The 21,480-nt window shown below is 38.0% G+C and overlaps 1 protein-coding gene across 1 annotated transcript in view; it reads left to right on the forward strand.

The window, feature by feature from the left end:
* Rab3gap2 (RAB3 GTPase activating non-catalytic protein subunit 2) overlaps window positions 1-21,480 on the forward strand; it is a 95,759-nt gene that overhangs the window by 66,997 nt on the left and 7,282 nt on the right. The window contains exons 22-33 of the mRNA XM_020157737.2: window positions 4,229-4,334; window positions 5,103-5,263; window positions 6,297-6,525; window positions 9,300-9,473; window positions 9,571-9,677; window positions 11,950-12,016; window positions 12,955-13,025; window positions 15,604-15,639; window positions 16,877-16,951; window positions 17,406-17,624; window positions 19,453-19,542; window positions 20,514-20,735. Coding sequence (XP_020013326.2) covers window positions 4,229-4,334; window positions 5,103-5,263; window positions 6,297-6,525; window positions 9,300-9,473; window positions 9,571-9,677; window positions 11,950-12,016; window positions 12,955-13,025; window positions 15,604-15,639; window positions 16,877-16,951; window positions 17,406-17,624; window positions 19,453-19,542; window positions 20,514-20,735 — 1,557 coding nt within the window. The remainder of the gene's footprint in view (window positions 1-4,228; window positions 4,335-5,102; window positions 5,264-6,296; window positions 6,526-9,299; window positions 9,474-9,570; window positions 9,678-11,949; window positions 12,017-12,954; window positions 13,026-15,603; window positions 15,640-16,876; window positions 16,952-17,405; window positions 17,625-19,452; window positions 19,543-20,513; window positions 20,736-21,480) is intronic.

The following is a 21,480-nucleotide window of genomic DNA, read 5'->3' on the forward strand; positions in this document are numbered from 1 at the left end:
TTTCTGAAAAGAGCAAAGAAAGTTACCCCAGCTTCTTCATCACTTCTCCCTGTTATCTGCCCCATACATACACACATGTACACATTTCTTTCACACTATCACGCATATGTTATATTTTGGCCTGAATTTGGGCATCCTGCCTCTGAGAGCTTATTGACTGCATTAGTGTATTTTTTATTGCATATTTAAGTTATTTAAAAGTGGGTTCTGTTCTCCCTCTTTCTGAAGACTATATGCCAGAAACTAAGACATTTAAAAACATGTATGAGGTTTACATGGATGTTAAGCAAAGTCCTTTAGTAGATTAATGTTTAAACAAACTATGGTACAACTGTGTATCAAAACTAAAAATAATAAACTGTTGAGAAACTCAACAACCTGGATGATCCTCATGAAAAATATATGAAGTGGAAAAAGGCCAATCTTAAAAAGGTACACACTACCATACTTCTATTTATGTAGCATTTATGAAATAGCATGATTAGATGGACAACAGATTAATGGTTGCTAAAGGTTAGGCAGGAGTTGGGGAAGGAGATGGTGATGACTCTAAAGGGATAACAGGGAGTCTTGTGTTATGGTTTGGTGTCTTGATTACAATGGTGAGGAAAACTACCTGCGATCAAATTAGAGATATCTATACACGCAAACAAGTGCATGTGTTACTGGTAGAATCTGAATGAGTTCTATGGATTTTACAAGTGGGTCTTGACCTTGGGTAAAATATTAGCTTTAGGGGAATCAGTGGGAAGTTTGTGGGTCTTCCTATGCATTTCTTTTTATTACCAGTGCATCTGCAGCTATTTCATAATAAGTTATTAATAAATGAGTTCAAAGTTGAGATGCTTAAATAAGTTGAGTGCAGACTACTTACTTTATATTGTGTTTAAACAATATGAACAAAACTGTGTTGTCTGCATTCCTATTTTCTGACTTTTAAAAATATTTCAAGTGATAGTCTTACTGGAATTCCATTCATGAACAAATTTGGGCCAGAAGTGGTGGTACATACCTGTAATCCCAGCATTTGGATTATTGAAGCAGGAAATTCAAGATTTAAAACCTAACCTGGGCTGCATAATAAGACCCTGTCTCATAAAAGTGAAAGAAAGAAAGAAATGTAGTATTTGTTATTTTTATTAGTTTGTATAACTTTTGAGAGATTTCTAGATGTACTATACAGACAGATATTTCTGTAAAATTTGCCTTCAATTTAGTCACTATTTTTGTTGCATTCATGTAATTCACATATGACAACTGATTAATTTTTCAGAACATTGAAAGCTTCATATAGATCCTCAGTGGAAATTGATGAAGGTTTAGATACTATACAGACTATAACTAACTCTGGTTTTCAGAAAAGACTAGAAAATAAGGCTCACGCAAAAGACTAATAAGATGGCTATCTTTCTAAGTATAGAAAGACAAGGCCAATAGATGACTTCCTCACAGTCTGGCTGCCATAATTCCAGTGAATGCAGGATTAAAGCATTAAGGATGTTGATATTGTACAAGGGTACTTTCTGGAAGCTAACGTTCATCAGACATTAGAGCTATCTACTAAAAGCACGTGAGATTTTCTGTTTCCTTCTTAGGTACAGAATTTATTTATTTATTCATTCATTCATTGTGGCACTGGAGTTTGAACTCAGAGCTTCATGCTTTCTAGGTAGGCACTCTTCCACTTAAACCATTTCTCCAGCCCTTTTTGCTCTCTTTGAGACAGGGACTTGCTTCTTGCCCAGGCCAGCCTGGACTGCAATCCTCCTATTTTATGCATCCCATCATAGTTGGAATGACACAGTGTGCCACTGTGCCACTCTATTGGTTGAGAATTCTACCATTGAACCGCCAGTGCCTCTTCTCATTATTGGTTGAGATGGGGTTTTGAAAATCTGCCCAGGCTAGCCTCCCACTGCAATCCTCCAGATCTCAGCCTCCCAAATAGTTAGATTACAGGTGTGAGCATAGCTTAGGTATAGATTTTAACAAATCTTAGGTATTGCCTAAACAGAGTAGAGGAACTAACTAAATTTCATGGTTCCTGCTATTCCAAATCTGTTATTCCAATCCTGTTTCATGACTGTCAATTTGTAATGTATTTATATGTAAAACAGTATGATTCCCCTTTTTAATATGTGAATTTGTGGTATGCATGTTCATATTACGAATAATGTAACATTGTTTCTGTATGGTTCGAAACAATACTATACATAGTTGTGATGATAGTTACCTTTTATACTGTCCCCTCCTGTTAAGTGTATCTGTGTATATGTTTCTGTATGATAGTTTAATTTATCTCTGTATTATCCTCTTAGGTTATTTTTCTTCCTTCACCTTTACTTTATCTGAAATTTAAAATACCTGTTGTTTATAAGTGATCTTTAAATTATATCCCTGTGTTCTGATGGTTCCCTTGTCACCCACATTTGATACTGATCTGTATATAAACAAAAGCCCAACTGTTGGGAATATTTTAAGTTAAAAAATAAGGGGCTAGTCAAACAGTACAGCACCTGCCTAGTAAGTGCAAAGCCCTAAGTTCAACCTCACTACTTAAAAAAAAAACAAAAAAACAAAATTCTAGATTATAAACAGAGGTTATTGCATGGGTAAAAGATAAAAGGAACTGATACTAGGAAGGGACAGGAGAAAGTTAAGCAGAGGAACAGGGTTGCTTTATTTGTTTGTTTCAGAATTTATTGAAGGTGGTGGTAGAAGGAAGAGTGGTTAGTTGAAGAGAAAAGTAGAAGAATTCACAGCATGAAGAGAGGTCCAAAGCTTCGCAGTTAACTTGTTTAGTTTGGCTTCCTTCATCTGAAATAAGCTTTTGGGTTGCCAGTCTTTAAAAGCATTTTGAACTTTGTTGGCGATACTTACTTTTAAAGTAAACCCTGGTCATATGTTTTATTACAAAAGTCAATCAGAGAGGGTCTAGTGACAACTTAATGTTGAACCTAAAAGATTAAATAAATTCTGCCCTCCCTACCATATTTCCTTCTGATTTGCTTCACAGCACATGTGCACAAAAAACAATGAAGACGGTTATTTCCCATTGACTATAAATGTTTTTGTTACCTTTACAGGCAACTGGTTTGTTAGTCTGACTAATGATTGTAAGCAAAGAATGTATTTGGTTGTTAATGAAACATTTCTATATGGAGTAAGTTAGGAAGTGGGCTGACATGGGAGAAACTTGGAAGGAAAGGTTTAAAAGGGAAAAATAAAAGACTTCATGGGGGTGGGGGAAGGAGGTAGAGAGATTTGATATGTATAAAATTTATGTGTATATTTATATACATAAATACTCATGAAATTTTTGAAGGAAGAGAAAAATATCTGGGTTAGAGTCTGGCAGATCTAGGTTCAGATGGCAGTTCTGACTCATTAGGTGCATTCTGCTTGTTTCATCATTTCTGAAATTTGTATGACTATACCTGCCGCAGTGGTTGTTAGGCTCAAAGGAGATGGTAGGCAATGTCAAGCACTTATAGCTCCGAGCCTTCATAAATTCATTTCCTTCTTGCACTTCTCCCTCAGCTCCTTCCTTCCTTAAGTTTTGAAAATTATTTGAACTAACACATTTAAACTGACAGCCAGCCTGTAGTGTTAGCCCTTTTCTCACATGAAGGCACTGCAGTATTGGGAGCAGTCTGGGCCCCCCACAGACACTAGTACTTACATAGTGATGCTGGGCCATTAAACTTCTCATTATCCCAGAATTCTCTTCAAGCAAATTTTATAAATCTTAAAAATGTAAATTTAAATAGAAACGCTGATTCATAGGTATCTTAAAAGTCATTTACGTTGACTTACATGATCTTGTTTGAAAATGTGTTTTTCAAAATTTGTTAGTGATTTTAAAATAGGAGTTTGGTAGTTCTTTTAAAATTATTCTCAATGCCATGTCCACAGTATTTGTATGGCCAAGGCCAGAGCAAGATCCACAGCTCCAGTTCCTCTCTGTCTCCTACCAAAACCTACATCCTAGAGGCACTCAGTGATCCACAGAAAATCCACAAGTGGTACATAACCTAAGTAAAAGATAATGGTGGTACTGAAATACCCAGTGGATGATGAAGATCTCCTGAGTGGACAGGGACCCTTGTTCTGACCCTCACACCACATGAGAGAATATCCACGTACGCATGTGGTGTCCATGAGAATGTGAGATCTATCTGGTCTGTTGACTATTTTTTTAGACTAATAGACTTAAATTTGATTTCAGTCTCTGCTCCTGAGTGTTTGGCTTTCTAAAGAAAAAGATATTTTGGATAAAGCACAGTCTGTGTGCTGTCTTCATACAATGCTGTCCCTTCTGAGCAAGATGAAAGGTAGGATGCTGGTGCATGTTGTGGTTCAGCATTCTCAGAATCTTGGAAACAAAATTTAGTGTTTGAAATGCTGCAAAAACAAGGAAGGAAGATACTTTCTTTTAACAAAATGGACCATAATATATGAAACATTTCATTGTAGAGATTCTTCTATGTATTAATAGAAAACTTACAATGTATTTGAAGTATGTACTTAATTGAATATATTTAATGTGTGAAGATTAAGTTTATCTTCATAAACTATAACCTGATCTGAATACATTTTCTTAACTCAGTAAGGCAAATTGAATGGTCTTTGGTAAAGGAAATATTTTGTTTATTTTTTGATATTATTAGAACGATAATCTGTTTTATTAATATATTCAATACTGTAATTCAATTCAAATATTAGATTAAGTTTGTATCATAAAATATAACACGTGCACAATACATTTTCTTAACTTAGGAAGGCAATTTAAATGGTCTTTGGTAGAGGTAAGATTTTGCTTTTTTCTGATAGAACAATAATATTTTAAAGTATTCAGTAGTAGTTTTCAGTAATGAAAATATTACAAGTAAGGATTTAACATTGATTCAGAAACAAGATGACTAATAGTAAAAAGAAGTGGGGAGTAAATATTGTCAGTAAAATAGATCACAAGGTTTATTTTCTAGCACATTCAGAAATATGTAGGTATATCTTTGGGCAATTTAGTGTTAAACATAAAAGATTAGATTAAAAAAATGTACACTGTAGAATTTGCTTTTTTCTCTTCTCCATTCCTCCAGTGGCCATCGATGAGACCTGGGATTCCCAGTCTGTGTCGCCTTGGTGGCAGCAGGTGCGCATGGCCTGTACTCAGTCTGAGAACAATGGAGCTGCTCTGTTGTCTGCACATGTTGGGCATTCTGTTGCTGTGCAGATATCAAACAACATATTAGAGAGAAAAGTAAGTGGGCAAAGGAGTGGCTTTGCTTTGTAGCCGTGTACTCAGCTAAGAGGATGCTTTTCCTCTCCTGGGAATACGTTGTCTTCAGTGTTATGGAATACCTAGAATTTGAAATGTGTGTCCAGCGGGTTTTTGTTTGTTTGGGGTAGTTTGAGGTGGAGAGGAATTTGGAGCAGCTGGTGATGTTTTTTCTGAGCCTCTCAAAGTAGTCTCCTAGCTTGAATTTCCTCGTCTAAAAGAGGTCAGTTAGACTGTTTCACTTTTCACATTATTCTGAAGTTCCTTGGTTATCTTTATTCCTCAACCCCTTATAGGCAGGCACTCTACCACTTGAGCCACTTCACCAGCCTTCTTATAAACGTAGCACTGAAGGACACTAATAAGAATTTCCTCATCTCGTGAAGACTCAAATTTATATTAAGACAAAAGACTAACCTATCTTATATCTCGTGGTGGATCAAAAAGGGCTGGGGGCGTGGTTCAAGTGATAGAGTGCTTTCTTAGCAAGTGTCTTGCACTTGCTAAGTTCAAACCCTAGTACCACCATATATGGTTTTTTCTAGGGTAATATTACATTAATTTGGAGAGACACCTCTGATATACATCTGTGGGGATTTACTTAACATTGTCAATCTTAGTAGTTTATGAGCTAAATTTAATATTGCCAGCTCATGATGTTTATAATGATGATGAGATAAGATTTCAGGTAGGTTTCTTAAGTTGACCAGTGTATTCTGAAGAGATGTCAGTGTCCCAGTTGTACTGATAGGAAAGGCTATGGCCCTTCCCAAGGGAAGCCCAGAAAACTTTTTGAAATGTACATGAGTTGAACCAGGTCATTACTGCAGGATCCCCTATAAGTATCCTGAGTCACGAAAGTCTCAGTCTCATCCAGTCAAGTAGTAGCATTTGTGAAACAGTCTTTGTGTATTGTGTTGTGAGGTAGGATACATCTGCTTTTAAGTCAAAAGTTCATTAAGTGAATGTTGATTTAAAGTCTTTGCCAGAGAATCACTAGGGTATTTTCTCTTAGTTTTCTCAGACAGTTTTGGGTGCTGATGCAGAGGTCCTCACTGATTCCTGGGAGGCCCTTTCTCTTGACACTGAATACTGGAAACTTCTGCTGAAACAGCTGGAGGATTGCCTAATTCTTGAGACTCTGCTTAACAGTAAGGGGAGCACACCAACCTCTAGATTGTCCTCGCTGCAGGCCGAGCCACTTCCACGTCTTTCTGTGAAAAAATTGTTGGAAGGAGGGAAAGGTAAGGTAAAGTTTATAGGAGCATTTTTATCTGGATTGTTCTGTGGTGTTTTTAAAATTAATTTTGACTAATCCTAGGTTTTAGTTAAAATGAAGCATCTCTGGAACTCCTGTCTTTGAATCTGAGCCTTCCTCCTCCAAGAACCCTTTTCCTGATCCACTTACTGCCAGCTTTTTCCTATTCCTCCTGATCACCACAGAACTTTATTCCTCTCTATCTTTTTCTTTACTTAAGTATGTTTTATTTTTAATTGCCACATAGTAATCGTACATATTTATGGCATACAAGTTGACATTTTAATACAAGGATGTAAATGTAATGATTATTAGATCAGAATAATTGGCTTATCTGTCATCTTAGACATTTATCATTTCTTTGGGTTGGGAGTATTCAAAATGCCCTGTACTTACTATTTTGAAATATATAATTGTTATCAACCGTGGTTACCCTACTGTGCTGTAGAAGAGCAGAGGTTATTCCTCCTATCCAGCCATACCCCATGCCCATTAACCATCTCTCTCCATCCCTGTCTGTCCCCCATACCTACCCCCAGCCTCTGCTGGCCATTCTTCTACTCTACTTAAATAAGTTCAACTTTTGAATTTCCACATGTAAGTGAGAACATGCTTGCTTACTTTTCCTATCAGAAGCTCTATTAGGCATTTTGATACCAGCATACCTGTATTTCTAGGTTTACAAATACCTAAGTATTTATAGATTCTTACTTAATTAACTTGTTTTCTCATTCTTTTTTTTCCTTTTAATTAGGATTTTAAAAATATCTTTAGCTGTATTTAAGTCATGGGAAGTCTTCAAGGGAGTCTAAAAAGTAGAGAGTTGACCAGAATCCCCTCATGAGAGCCTTCAGAGTGTGTTTCAAACTGCACATGCTCAAGTCCCATTATGTTGTAAACTTTCAACTCAAGAGAGTGGACTCAGCATGTTTATTTCCTATTCCTTTTGAAGCTACTTTTATCTTGGTCCATTTTGTGTTACTTTAATGAACTACCGAGGCAGCCTCATTTGTAAAGAAAAGAGGTTTATTTTAGCTGATTGTTCTAGAAGCATGAAGTCTAAGAGCTACATCTGGTGATGGTCTTCTGCTGGCAGAGTCTCAAAGCTGTGCAGAACATTCCATGCCAAATGACAGAGAATACATGTGGTACTCGGGTTTTGAACTCAGGGCCTTACACCTTGCCAGTCAGATGCTTTATCGTATGAACCACACTTCCAGCCTGTTTCCTCATTCTCGTGACAATTTTTTTAATTGTAAATTTACTACACTCCATGTTGCCACCTAGTAAAAGTATGGGGACACCATTTTAATATGAACTTAAGAAATATAATCAGGGCCTTAATTTTGGAATGATAATTGTAGGATGATTTAGAAACCAAGCATAAGAAATTAGCTCACCCAGCACATGGTTCCCAGTTATCTTCACTGATGTTTGTGAGTTTACTATATATAAAGCATTCTTTTTGTGGAAAGGTTTGGGGTTTTTTTGTTTTGTTTTTCTGGTACTGGGGATAAAAACCAGGGCCTTGTATGTGCTAAGCAAGTACCACTGGGCTGCATCCCTGGCCCAGAAGGTTTCAGGAGAGAAGTTGGGTATGGCAGGGCATGTCTGAGGCCTCAGCTCCTTCGGAGGCTGAGGTGGTAGGATTGCTTGAGCTCATGAGTTTGAGACCAGCCTGGGCAATGTAGCAAGACCCGTCTCAAAAAAAAAAAAAAAAAATAGGAGGGAAGATTGCGATAAATGTTTTGTAAGTTCTAAAAAATGTATAATTTTTTAAAGGTGGTAAACAGGACTCTTCACACATCTTGAATGTTTTTCACCTGGCATTTACAATTTTTTGTACTATATTGATGGCTGAAACATGGTATATAGTTTCTTGTTGTTGATTAGCTATAGCTAAATTTTGCCCACAAATATGTCATATAAGTAAATTATATGTCTGTTAAAAGTAATATTATGTCAGGCACTGGTGACTCATGCTTGTAATCCTAGCTACTCAGGAGGCAGAGATCAGGAGGATGGCAGTTTGTGAGACCCTATCTTGAAAAGACCAATCACAAAAATGGCTCAAGGTGTGGCCCTGAGTTCAAACCCCAATACAGAAAAAAAAAAAAAAAAAGCAATATTATAGGTCACGCACAGTGTCACACACCTGTAACATTGAGGAGGCCAAGGCAAGAAGATTGAGAGTTTGAGGCCAGCTGACCTACACAGTGAGCCCCTGTCTCAAAAAAGAAAAAAAGCAATAATATATATTGTTCTGGGGAGCCTAGCTGAGTGTCATGTTAATTAATCTGTTTTCACTTACAATTTAAGTGAACGTGTTTTTTAAAATGAAGAAATTTTTCACCTGGGAGTATGGCTCAAGTAGTAGAACACTTGACTAGCAAGTGTGAGGCTCTGAACTCAAACCACAGTACTGCCCCAAAAAATTATCCTAATACCATCTGTGTGTGGTAAAAGTATATTTTGAATTATGACTGTAGAAAGTGTTTGGTACATGTATAGACATGTATGCAAATGCATTTAAATTTTCTGAAAACAAACTGCCCTCAGATCAAAAATCTCACTTGCCCTCACCAGATGAATGATAGGTAGTAACACTGCTGTAAATCTCAGGGCTTCTTGGGGTCACTGTGAGGCTCAAAACTGAATGTAGCGCTTTAGATTTCTTGCTAAGAAAATGCACTGTATTGGCTCCATTAAGCAAATACTTTGGCTCAATGTTTTACTGATTTTCTCGTCTTCAACCTATAGGTGGCATTGCAGACTGTGTAGCCAAGTGGATATTTAAACATGACTTCAGTCCTGAGCTATTAAAACTGGCTAATAAAGAAAGTGATGTAGAAAATCCAGACAAACCCAAAGAAGGTATTAGCAGAGGTTTCCTTGCGGTGTCAGAGGTGGAGATGGACTTAGGAGCCATATCAGGTGATGCACAAATAATGAGAATAATGAAATCCAAAGTGAAGCGATGTACTTGCTTCTTCATTAGGGAAAGTAACTTGCCCTCTGTCCTGACTTTCAGACTTGCTGCGTTTAGCCTATGAGCAGTTTCCTTGTAGCCTTGAGCTTGATGTGCTGCATGCACATTGCTGCTGGGAGTATGTTGTCCAGTGGAACAAAGATCCAGAGGTAAGACCCATTCCCTTTTTTCATGCTGGTTCTGTTCTGTGCTTAGACTGTCTACACACACGGGACTGCTAAACAATTTATTATTAATGCTGGCTTTTTCCCTTCTGATGTCTGTGTGTAGTAAGTGTGGGAGGCCTTTTCATTCATTACTATTTACAGTGGTCACATTACACCTAGGAAGTGTAGGCATTGCCATTACCTCCATTCTAGAGAAGAGAAAACTAGGGCAGAGAAGTTAAGTCCCTGCATACAGATACATCATTAAGTAAGCATCAGGTTTAAACCTAGGCTTGTTTATTTGAAGCCAGTGTGTTTTCTATTCCCTAGTAAATTGTGACAGGTATTTTTTCTTTCTTTCTGAATTTTTGGATGAGATGGCATCTAACAGAAGACTCTTAGTGTAGTCATCTTGATAAAAGTCAGAGTAAACATGTTAATGCTAACCTAGTAACCTAGTGTCTGGCTGTTCAGATGTCTGTATGTTTTTATTACTTCTCTTCATCTCAGAAGAACAAGCAGGAGCTGGGGATGTGGCTGAGGTGGTAGAGCACTTGCCTAGCACGTGAGGCTCTGGGCTGACTTGACTTGCTCAGGTTTGGCCTCGTGGCCCTGTCAGCTCTCCGCTCAGGCTCCATTCTCTACCACCTCTCTCTGGAAGCAGCATAGAGAGAAGGCCCAAGCCTGGATTTGATACCAGGTGATGACTGACTTGTGTCTGGCCACTGAATCTATAGCCTGTTTTTCTCCTAAACCCTGTTTTTCCCCCCTCCGCCATTTTAATGAAGGTGCCAATCCTTCAGGGTTGACACCAGGATGGAGTAAGATGCAAAACATCTTAAATTATTCCTCTTGAATCAAAATTCTTAATTGTCTGTAGGTGAGATTACAACCTTGTTTAAAAAAAAATCTCAGATGAACTAATTCACTCTTTCCTTCAAAAAAATTCTTTGATATGTAACTTATTGCATATTAAAGGAAGACACTAATAAAGTAAGTGATTAAACTTTAAAATAATGGTGTCAGTAAAGGGGAAATCCCCGTGCTCCTCACATCATTCTCTTCGTTTGACTACTACACAGCCTGAGTGAGAATATATTTAGGTTACTCTTTTTCTGAGACAGGTTCTTGCTGACCTCAACACTCAAAATCTTCTTGCTTCAACTTCCCAAGTGCTACATGCATCACTATACCCAGTGGGCTCTCTACTTTTTAAACGACACATTTTTCCAGTCCATTAAAAAGAATAGGAGGCAGAAATCAGCAGGATTATGGTTCAAGGTTAACACTGGGCAAAAAGTTAGCAAGACCCCCATCTCAACAAATAAGCCAGACACAGTGGAACATATCTGTAATCCTAGCTACTTGGGAGGTTATAGGTAGGAGGATCGTGCCCTGAAGCCAACTCTAGGCAAAAACACAAGACCCTACCTGAAAATTAAAGCAAAAAAAAAAGGTCAGGGAGAGGATGGGATTGGGGACGTGCCTTAAATGGTAGAACACCTACCTGCCTAGTAAGTATAAGGTCCTGAACTCAAACCTCAGTGCTACCAAAAAAATAATAATAGCAAAAAGTTGAATTTCGAACATCCCCTCTGATATTTCACATTTTCTTCCTGTTCTCACTTTTTCTTTTTAGCACTTACTGTTAGCATACTCTCTAGTGTGCTTATTGGTCGTGTCTGTCGTCCAGCTCACTCACTAGAATGTAGCCCAGTGGAGGTGAGGCTCTGGGCTATTCTTGTTCAGTATGTGTGTTTGTTGCCTCACACAGGGTTTGGGGTATAGTAAATACTGTCGAATGATGAACTCACTATTTTCACATCCATGTGAAATTCAAGTGTCCATTGGAAAGAATCCTTATGTGCTAGACAGACACATGAGTTTGACTCTACCTGTCAGAGTACATGACCGAAGAGTTTCTAGGACTTAATCATTGTGTGAGTAATGTGAATTTAGGAGGGACTGTTGAAGTTGTCATAACAGAAGCTACTTCTTACCTAAATAACTCCCTGGGTTTTTCTTTGTTTGCTTGCTTACTTGGTTAGTGTTTTGGACTTTTTGAGTCAGGGTCTAGTGAGGTACACAGGCTGGCCTGAGACTTGCTGTATCCCAGGCTGGCTTCAAACTTGTGATCCTCTTGTCTCGCCCTAATTCCATGTTTTTATTACAACATTCCTAAATAGCTTTATACAGAAATTTACGTAAGAAGTCTCCATTGATATTTGAAACACCTATTAAATAACCTTTTTTCTCTATCTTTTCTGTTTGTAAGGAAACACGATTTTTTGTTAGATCAATAGAACACTTGAAACACATTCTTAATGCCCATGTTCAGAATGGTAAGTAAATACATGCTAAAAACATCACTGATTATTCAAAAGAGAGATGCTTTAATAATAAAGAAGTTTTAACTTGCTTATCCTACCACCTAGCTTAGCTATCTTGCTGTATGCAAAGTATTTCCCTTTAAACTGCTTGGAAAAAATGCTATCCAGAGTGGGGCTGGGGTTGTAGGAATTGTTACCAAGAATTGTCCCCCAAGCTGTCAGATTTATGCTGGCTAATTGCCAGCTGTTTAGAAATTTTAGTTGTAATGACACTTCTTAGTGAATATGTAAATAGAAAACCCAGATGTTTTTGTTTGCTTGGGGTTTTTTAAAAATATTTTTTATATTTTGTTTTTTAACACTTTATGAATTAAGCGATTCTTAATATTCTTGTGCATATCTTTTGTTAGTCATTTCTCATGGGTAAAATGGCTAGATGATAGGATACATACATATGTAGCTGTAGTAGATACTACAAAACAGTTTTCCAGATAGTTTACCAACTTATTATTTCACCAACAATGTCTGCCCCATGATCCATGTCTTTGTTAGCACTTGGTATATTAGCATTAAAAATCTAGGTGTTCAGGGGTGTAGCTCAGTGGTGGAGCCTTGCTTAGCATTTATTAGGCCCAGCTCTGCAAAAAAAAGGAATCAGTAAAAATATTTTAGCCTTTCTGGTGGTTGTGTGATACTATCTTCTGTGATTTTATATTTTGTTCTCATTCCTCACTGGAATCTTTCAGCCATTTTGATAGACTCTTCTGCAGTCTGGTTCTGAGTTTTATTAAAGATGAAGATTATTGTTGACTTTTTAAGTATTGCATAAGATATAAAAAATTATTTCTCAGTAAAGAGCTTGTAGAATTTAATAAGTTTGAGGAAGACAGTGTCTGTGCATGTGATGGAAGCGACAGTATGTCAGCACACTGCTTTCACTTCCTATCTAGGTATTGCGTTGATGATGTGGAACACGTTCTTGGTTAAGAGATTTTCTGCTGCTGCATACTTGATGGATAAGGTAAGTAGTTTTAAATTTTGAGTACTGACTTTTTATTTAGTTAGTTCCCTTAATTGACAGATAATAGAAAGATTGTTCCACATACACTTTCCTCATGCTCTGGTAAGTGTAATTCCCAGTACTGGTATTGTAATGACATGAAGAAGAGCCGTAAAGCCTCGAGGGTATACTGTTCAGTAGAAATCTCTGCCTAAATGCCTTAGCATGGTTGGTTGATTCAAGAAAGTAATTACATTTTATTTTAAGTTGAAATACATGGATACATACTTAATTCATCAATCTTTGCATTTAGAGACAAGATATTTTCTTTGAATAGGGCTGATTGTGGTTCTAGTTTGGTTTTCTTACATAAATCTCATCCATAATGCATTGTCTTTCATTTCTAGATCCTATTTCTTTACAACTGTGATATAACTTAAGTGCAAAGTCTTAGTATTTTATAATTTCCTAATCATTGTAGTTGTTTCTTTTCTATTTTATCTAAGAGATAAAGAGGAGAATATTCTCCTCTACAAATGTTTCTAAGGTATTCAGCATAACAGTGATATAAGTAGCTTCCTTTTCCTCATTTATATTTCCTCATATAGTTAAATCACATAATTACATTGACACGTGCAGCCAGAATGAGTAGATTTGGAAACAGGTATAACATGTAAGCATAGAAATCAACTGATGGAACTAGAATCTGCTTGCGTGCTAGAGACTAGCTACTAGCTTCAAGCCAAGTGACCAGGGGAGCTAGTTAATATGTTTTACAGGCCAGTCAAGAAAATAGGGTAACCTGGTATCAGTTAAGTGAATATCAAGAGACTCACCTGTATGACAACAGCATATGCTGCTGAAATGTACAGTGACAACAACCACTTCTGCGTCATGACTAGCACTGCAACCCAGACCTCTTTTAGGTCACTGCTCCCCTTGAAAATGCTTTGTTTGATTTATTTGCCAGTAATAGCAACTGCTTTATTTGCCAGTAATAGCAACTGCCAAGTTAAATGTAACCATTTTGAGGCTGGGGGAGTAGCTCAGGAGAAGCTCAAGAGTTGATGAACACGCACAGTACGAGGGAAAGTAACCATCCTTCCTTCCTTGCTTCTCTCCCTGCCGGACTCACTGCTTCCTTCCTACAACTTACTTCCTTTGGCCATGCGATAGCGCTCTCTTACTCTACACTTCTGACCTCCTCTTTTGAGAGAATACTCTTAACAAGTAATGTATACATGTGTCACAATTTGTAGTTTCATAAGAGTCGCACATCCACAGTCACAACTTTGCTTTCAGTAACTTAAAGGCGGGATTTCATTTCACACTCATTGACTCAGTTGATTCTGGGCCAGTGAAGCTTTTTGGGCAGATGAACTTGTTGGAGGAAGAGGCTATTCACCTCATTGCAGGCAGGAAGCAGAGTGAGGGAGGAAGGGCCTCAGAGCCAGGTGTAACCTTCAAAGGCACACCCCTGGTGACCTACTTCCTCCAGCTAGGCCCTCCCTCCTAAATTCTCCAGAGCCTTAGCACCACCAGCTGTGACCAAGCATTCAACACACAAGCCTGTTGGGGACAGTTAACCTGTAATCTTAGCTACTCTTGATGTGGAGATAGGGAGGATGATGGTTCACAGGCAGCCCAGACAAAAAGTTAGCAAGACCCCATCTCAGCAGAAAAGCCAAGAGTGGTGATTCACACCTGGAGGCATAAGTAGAAAGATCATACTTAAATATCACACACACACTTGGCAAAAAGTGTAAGATGCTATCTGAAAAATAACTAAAGTGAAAAGGACTAGGATTGTGGCTCAAGTATTAGAATGCTTGCTTATGTAGCAAGCATAAGGCCATGAATTCAAACCCTAGTACTACCAAGATAAATAAATAGGCACAATTTAGAGCAAGAAGCATTTCCTTTGCAGGCAGCAGATTTTGGATTTTCTAGTATATGATCTGCTTAGCGAAAGGCACAATAAATGGAGGCTATTATACTAGATACATTGGGGCGGTTTTAAGCAAAGGAATTGTACTCTCCTTTTTCTTCCTTTTCCCTTTCCTTCCCCTCCTTCCTCCCTCCCGCCCCCTCCCTCTTCCCTTCCCTCCTTCCCTTCTTCCTTCTCCTTTCTTTCTTTATAGGTTCTTGCTCTGTGGCCCAGACTGTTTAAACTCATGCCTCCTACCTGAGCCTCTTGAGAGCTATGATTACAGAATATAATCCTGTAAACTCTCTTATGAGAGCTTTTTCTTTATAGTTCAAAAATACAGAGTTTATTTTAGCTGTGTGTGTCATACTTGCCTGTAATCCCAGCACTCAGGAGACTGAAGCAGAAGAGTCTCAAGTTTGAGACTACCCTGAGCTACATAGTGAGACCCTGTCATAAAACATACACACATACATATGTATATAAAGTTGATTTTTAAAAAGGATTTTGAGTTCTACGAAATTAATTGCATCAACAAATAACTAATGGCAGGTTACGACATTTATTTATAGCTGCATTTGTAGTTTGTAAATTTTATTTTTTATTTTTTATACCATTGTAATGCCTTTTAATTTAATAAATATTTTAGCATTTTGTATCCTTTTGTCTCAGGTTGGAAAAGCACCAAAAGATAGGTTATGCCGAAGGGTAAGTGAATCTCTTAACTGTAAGTACAGTTGTTAATCCTACAGTTAACTGTGGGGTGAACTTTGCCTTTTACTGTTTTGATGACATGTCAGGAGATAAGAAAATAAAATATTAAGGAAATGGTCATGAACTATGACCAATTTTAACTTACCTTTCCAGATTGTCAACTAACATGTTTAAACTAAGTTTTCCTAAGATGTATTCAATTTGGACCATGGTCAGAAAGATAACATGCTACCATTTTTACATATTTTTGCTCCACTTTAGAAATTTATAATAGAAAAATCCAACATCAAATCGAAGCACACTCATAAGAGTAGTAGTAATAGCAATTGTATAAACACAATATTGGCCTAAGTAAGATTCTAATACACAGGTACTGGGCTTCTGCTTGAGGCTAGTGAGGAAATGTTCTTATTGCCAGTATCTTAAGAGATACTGGGACATATGAATCAAGCTGTTATAGGTCCTCATTCCCAAACAGTCACCATTGTTGAAGAATACTGGTATGTTCTTGAGAGTGGTTGTATGACTAGAGATGTGTGGTGTGTGCATGTGTGCATCTGTAAATTCTGTACTTTGGGATGTGGAGAATGCAGTGACTGTTGGTTTTTAAAGACTGTACATGAATGCTGCTTGGACAGGCCTAGTAAAGGAGTCAGTAGGAGCACTCGTGTTCCACAGCATGACTGGCATTTGGTTCTCAAGTGGGGAATTTTAGTTTTGTTCCAATGATTAGTTCGGTCCCTAGAAGATGCTCTGAAACCAGACCAGATTGGTTTTGTTTTTTTTTTTTTTAAGAACTTTTCAGGTTGGACTTTCATGTGTCTTGTGTTCCGTGTTAGTTGGCTAGCAATCTCAAAAACCAACTGTCATTACCATGCACAAAGAACACTGCTGTTTATCTACCCTTGTATGTATGTGATTGAACTGAGGGCTTTGAATAAGCTAAGCACACGCTTGACTGCTGAGCTGTATCCCCTCCCTAGATCACTAATTTTTTTTTTTTAAAGTTGATAGTAGTAATACTTTTTTGAAACCTAGTTTTCAAATTGGTTGACCCTACAAAACCTACAGGAAGGAACTTAAGTGTGTCAGTGACTTGACTTCAGTTTCTTGCCAGTTGATTCAGTGTAGAAAGTCAGGTGAATAGATGTGCTGCTGGGTCCTGTGTTTTTGATAAAGTAACTACAGAAGTTTTTCTTCAGGGGCTAATTATGTTCTGTTTTGAAAACAGGATGTAGGGATGAGTGACACAGCAATGACGTCTTTCCTGGGCTCCTGCTTAGATCTTCTTCAGACTTTAATGGAGGTAAAAGTGGTGTACTCTAGCCAGCATGGTGGTGCATGCCTGTAATCCCAGCACTCAAGGCTGAGGCAGGAGGATTCCCAAGTTCAAGATCAGTCTGGGATACATAGTGAGACAATGTCTCAAAGCAAAAAAAAAGAAAAAAAAAGGGGAGGGGAGAGAGGGTAATTCTCATTCTGAGCAGCTTCTAATATATTAAATACTGTGAAAATCACTGGCCTTAAGAAAGGACTGCTTTAATGAGATAATTTTTCATTTATTCATTTCTAGATTTTGGCTTAAGCTTAAATATTAGTGTTCGTTCCTACTAGATTAGATTTTGTGTTCTTTTTATTATGATGAGGGGGGGTGTTACAGAACATGGATTTGCACTTTGCTGCTAAAAAACTCTTTAGGCTATTTGCAAGCTGTTATTTTTCCAGTTCTTAACACAGTCCTCCATTCTCAAAACCCTTAGGCAGATGTTAGCAGGGATGAAATGCAAGTGCCAGTTCTGGACACTGAGGATGCTTGGCTGGCTGTTGAAGGCCCGATCTCCATAGTGGAACTGGCCCTGGAGCAGAAGCACATCCACTATGCGCTGGTGGAGCACCATTCCATCTTGTGCTCCATGCTGTATGCAGTCATGCGGTTTTCTCTGAAGACTGTGAAGCCACTTTCCCTTTTTGATAGTAAGGTGAGTACCTCTCTTTCTTCCCCCAGTCCCTCTGATTCTTGCCATAAACCTCTCAAAGGAGAAAAATGTTGTTGGACCCAAATGTGGTAAAGGCAAGTGCCATTGGTTGGTTCCCTGCCCCTGACCAAAGCAGGTCTCAGAAGCAAAGCCACCCTTGGACACCACCTATCCCTGTCACCATTATTTTTGGCTCCCCTCATATCTTTCATGTGTAGATTAAAGAATTAAAAAGAAAAAAAAATGGAGCTGATTCTAGTACCTTCCTCATGGTTGTTTTGAGGAAATTTACAGTTTCAATATGATGCACTTACCCATGTCTGACTCGTGGTAAATAATAAATGGTGCAATTATAGACCCTTATTACATCTAAGATTACCAAGTGGGAACTAGATAGTAACAGATGGTGTGTGTGGAAGAGCTTTCAACCATGATACCCAAAATGTAAATGGGTTTCCTTGGGAAGCCTGGTGTTTCCCCCTCCATACCGTCGGGGTTGGAAATCAAACCCAGGGCCTTGCTCATGCTAGGCAAGTACTACCACTGAACTACATTCCCAGCTCTGCTGGGTACATAGCTTTAACCCGTCTTGGCAGTCACACTGTGTGACCTAGAGTAATAGGTTATTCAATATGGGAGATACTTGAGAAGATATTTGGAATGACTCGTTTGCAAAAGAAATAGTAACTCAAGGGGGCACAGCTCTAGTGGTGAGGCACTTGCTAAAGGCCCTGAGTTCAATTTTCAGTACACCAAAAAATAAAAATATTACACTGTACCCCAAGATTATGGGAGTAATTTGCCCAAGGTAATCCCATTGGAAGTGGTGGGTCTGGAGCTGGAGCCTGGGTCTTTCAACTTAAATGCTATTGCTTGTTGCTCTGTAGTACAAAGGAATTTTTGATGTGCTATTTTCTAATACTGTTTTGATTCTTCACACATCATCTATTTTCTTAAACAAGGTGGTTTTAAACAACTCAACAACTGTTTAAGAGGATGCAGAGTACATGCTGTTTTAGAAATCTGTTACTGCTTAGCAAATCATTTTAAAACTTGGGGGCTGGAAACAACATTTATTACGTTGTTTTGTTTTTGTTTTTTAGTGCTAGGGATCAACCCAGGGCTTTGCACATGGTAGGCAGGTGCTCAACCACTGAACTATACATGCCCCTGCCCCTTGGTTTTTTGACACAGGTTCTCACATATACCACCACACCTAGCTTACCATCTCAGTTTTTGTGGGTAAGGAATGTGACTTCCCTTATCTAGGTGCAGCTTGCATAACATCTCTCATGAGAACTGAAGTTAGGGTGTTGGCTGGGGATGTTGTCTCACCTAAAGGCTCAGCTGGGGTGGGAATAATGATCCACTTCCAGGCCTGGTTGTTGGCAAGATTCAATTCTTTGCTACATGCTCCTCTCCATAGGGCAGCTTACTTGGCTACTGGCTTCCCTCATAGGTAGTAAGAGTGAATGCAAGCACCCAAGGCAGAAACCACAGTACTTTCATAACTTAACCTTGGAAGTGACATGCTGTCACCTCTGCCTGATTCTATTTGCTAGGAGTAATATCAGCTCACAGTCAAGGGGATGGAATCCTAGGGCATGAATATCAGGAGGAAGGGTCACTAGGGGCCATCTTAAAGGCTGCCTCTAATATACTAGATAATTGTTATAAAAATTAAAAGAATAAAATTCTAAAATCTTATCATTTAAGGAGAAAATTTAAATCAACCATAAATTATTCATGATTTAAAGATTTATTTTTTTTAAATCTTTCCCTTTTCTCCCTTAAGCCAACTCATCAGTTTTCTTGATTTCTTTGTCTTTAGGGAAAAAATGCATTTTTCAAAGACCTGACATCAATTCAGTTATTACCTAGTGGGGAAATGGATCCAAATTTTATTTCTGTACGACAACAGGTAAATTCTGTTACTGAATTTCATTCTTGTTTCTTCAGAAGAAAAACAGGAAAGGAAAATCTAATCGTCCTTTAAAGCATGACCACTTTCAAGGTATTCTTGAGAGCTAGTTTCCCTTTAAACTATTGTTTCCTTTTTTGATAACTAAAACAATTTTAATGGAAGTGCCACTCTGACAGAGAAGCCAATAATTACTTTCATTTAGATATTTTTTTTCATGTTGAACAGAAACCTTTTATTTTTAATTCAACATTTACTTAGGGTAAAATTTGGGAGGTTTTAAAAATCACTTTAGTTCAAATATTTTGCAAATTATTTTTCAAATGTTTACATATTTTGTCATAGTTTTAGTCATATTACACATACTCATATTACCTTGCAATTTGGTATTCCATATAAATGTTTTATATTTCCTTGAGTATTTCTAGTTATGGCCTTGTAATGTTTCACTGTGTTGATGTTGTATTATTTGCTCACCCAGTCTCTAATACTAGATTCTAGTCTCCCAGTTAATTATAATATCAAATTAATATTGCTTTACTTTTTGGCCTTTAACTTGTTCCTAAATATACATTCCTTACAGTGTACTGATTGAATCGAAGAGGAAGGACATCTTTAGGGGACCTAGTACACATTTCAATACTGATACTCTCAAAATTGTATGACAGATTTTAATACCGCCCATTAATGATTGAGGGAATAATACTAACATTACCAAGACTGTTTTTATCAACAACTTGACCCTTCAGAACTCTTCCCTAAAACACAAGAGAATTTCTTCTTTTTTTCCCTTCCTCCCTCCCTTCCTTCCTTCATTATCTTTTTTCCATTTTTTTATTAGGATATATTTGTTGTACAGGGGGGTTCATTATGACAATTCTGATTAGTTTTACATTATATGTTGGTTAGATTGATTTCATTATTATTAGATGAAACTTACTAATGAGACATTGCTGTATCTCTTTCTCAAGTTCTTATTGAAAGTTGTTAGTGCAGCTGTCCAGGCCCAGCATTCAGCCAGCAAGGACAAAGAATCCTTAGAAGAGGCAGCAACCACTCCTTTTGGGAAAGACCAGGATTGGCCAGTTCTAGCTGTGGATTTAGCCCATCACCTTCAAGTCAGCGAAGATGTTGTTAGACGGCATTATGTGGGGGAGCTCTACAACTACGGAGTGGACCACTTAGGAGAAGAGGTAATGATGACCCCATGGGAGTAAAGAATCAGTAAAACCTCTAAGATAGCTCTTTGCTGTTCCTTTTCTTAGAACTTTTAAGTGCAAAAATAGAAAAGAATATTAAAATGTAAAACTCTTTTGAGTAAATTTCTATAGTCTGCCATGGCATTGATGGTCTGCTGGAGGAGAAAAGCACACTAAATTTTGTATTGAGTGATAAGCATTGTGAAGAAAATAGTCAAATGAATAAATAAGAGCTGCTATAATGGGGTAACAGAAAAATATTGTTTGAACTCAGTCCCTAAGGATAAGAAGCAGCTAGCCACTTAGAAAACTGGAGGAACAGTGCTGAAGACAGAATGATGGAACACAGAGGCCCTGAGGTTGGGACCAGCATGGCTAGGTGCAGGATGAGAAAGACTAGTGTAGTTGCCAAACTTAGTAAGAAGTATGAAATAAGGAGGGGAGGGTGGCCAGGGCCACAACAAAGAGTCTCCAAGCCCATGGTTATTCTAAGTGTATTCAGTAGCCATCAGAGTATTTGAAGCAGTGATGACATGATGTAATTCCCTTTCTGAACAAAATGCTTGAAAATATGTAGACACACTGAGTTATGTAGTCATGCTGAATTGAAAAGTTACATGATAAACTAGGGTTATAGCTCAGTGGTAGAGTGCTTACCTAGCACTGGTGATCCCTAGCACGGGGCAGGGGGCACACTCATGAAAGAAAGAAAAATTACTAGAAGAGAACGGGGTGGGGG

This window comes from Castor canadensis, chromosome 11 (assembly GCF_047511655.1).
Source record: "Castor canadensis chromosome 11, mCasCan1.hap1v2, whole genome shotgun sequence".
NCBI classification, from domain to species: domain Eukaryota; kingdom Metazoa; phylum Chordata; class Mammalia; order Rodentia; family Castoridae; genus Castor; species Castor canadensis.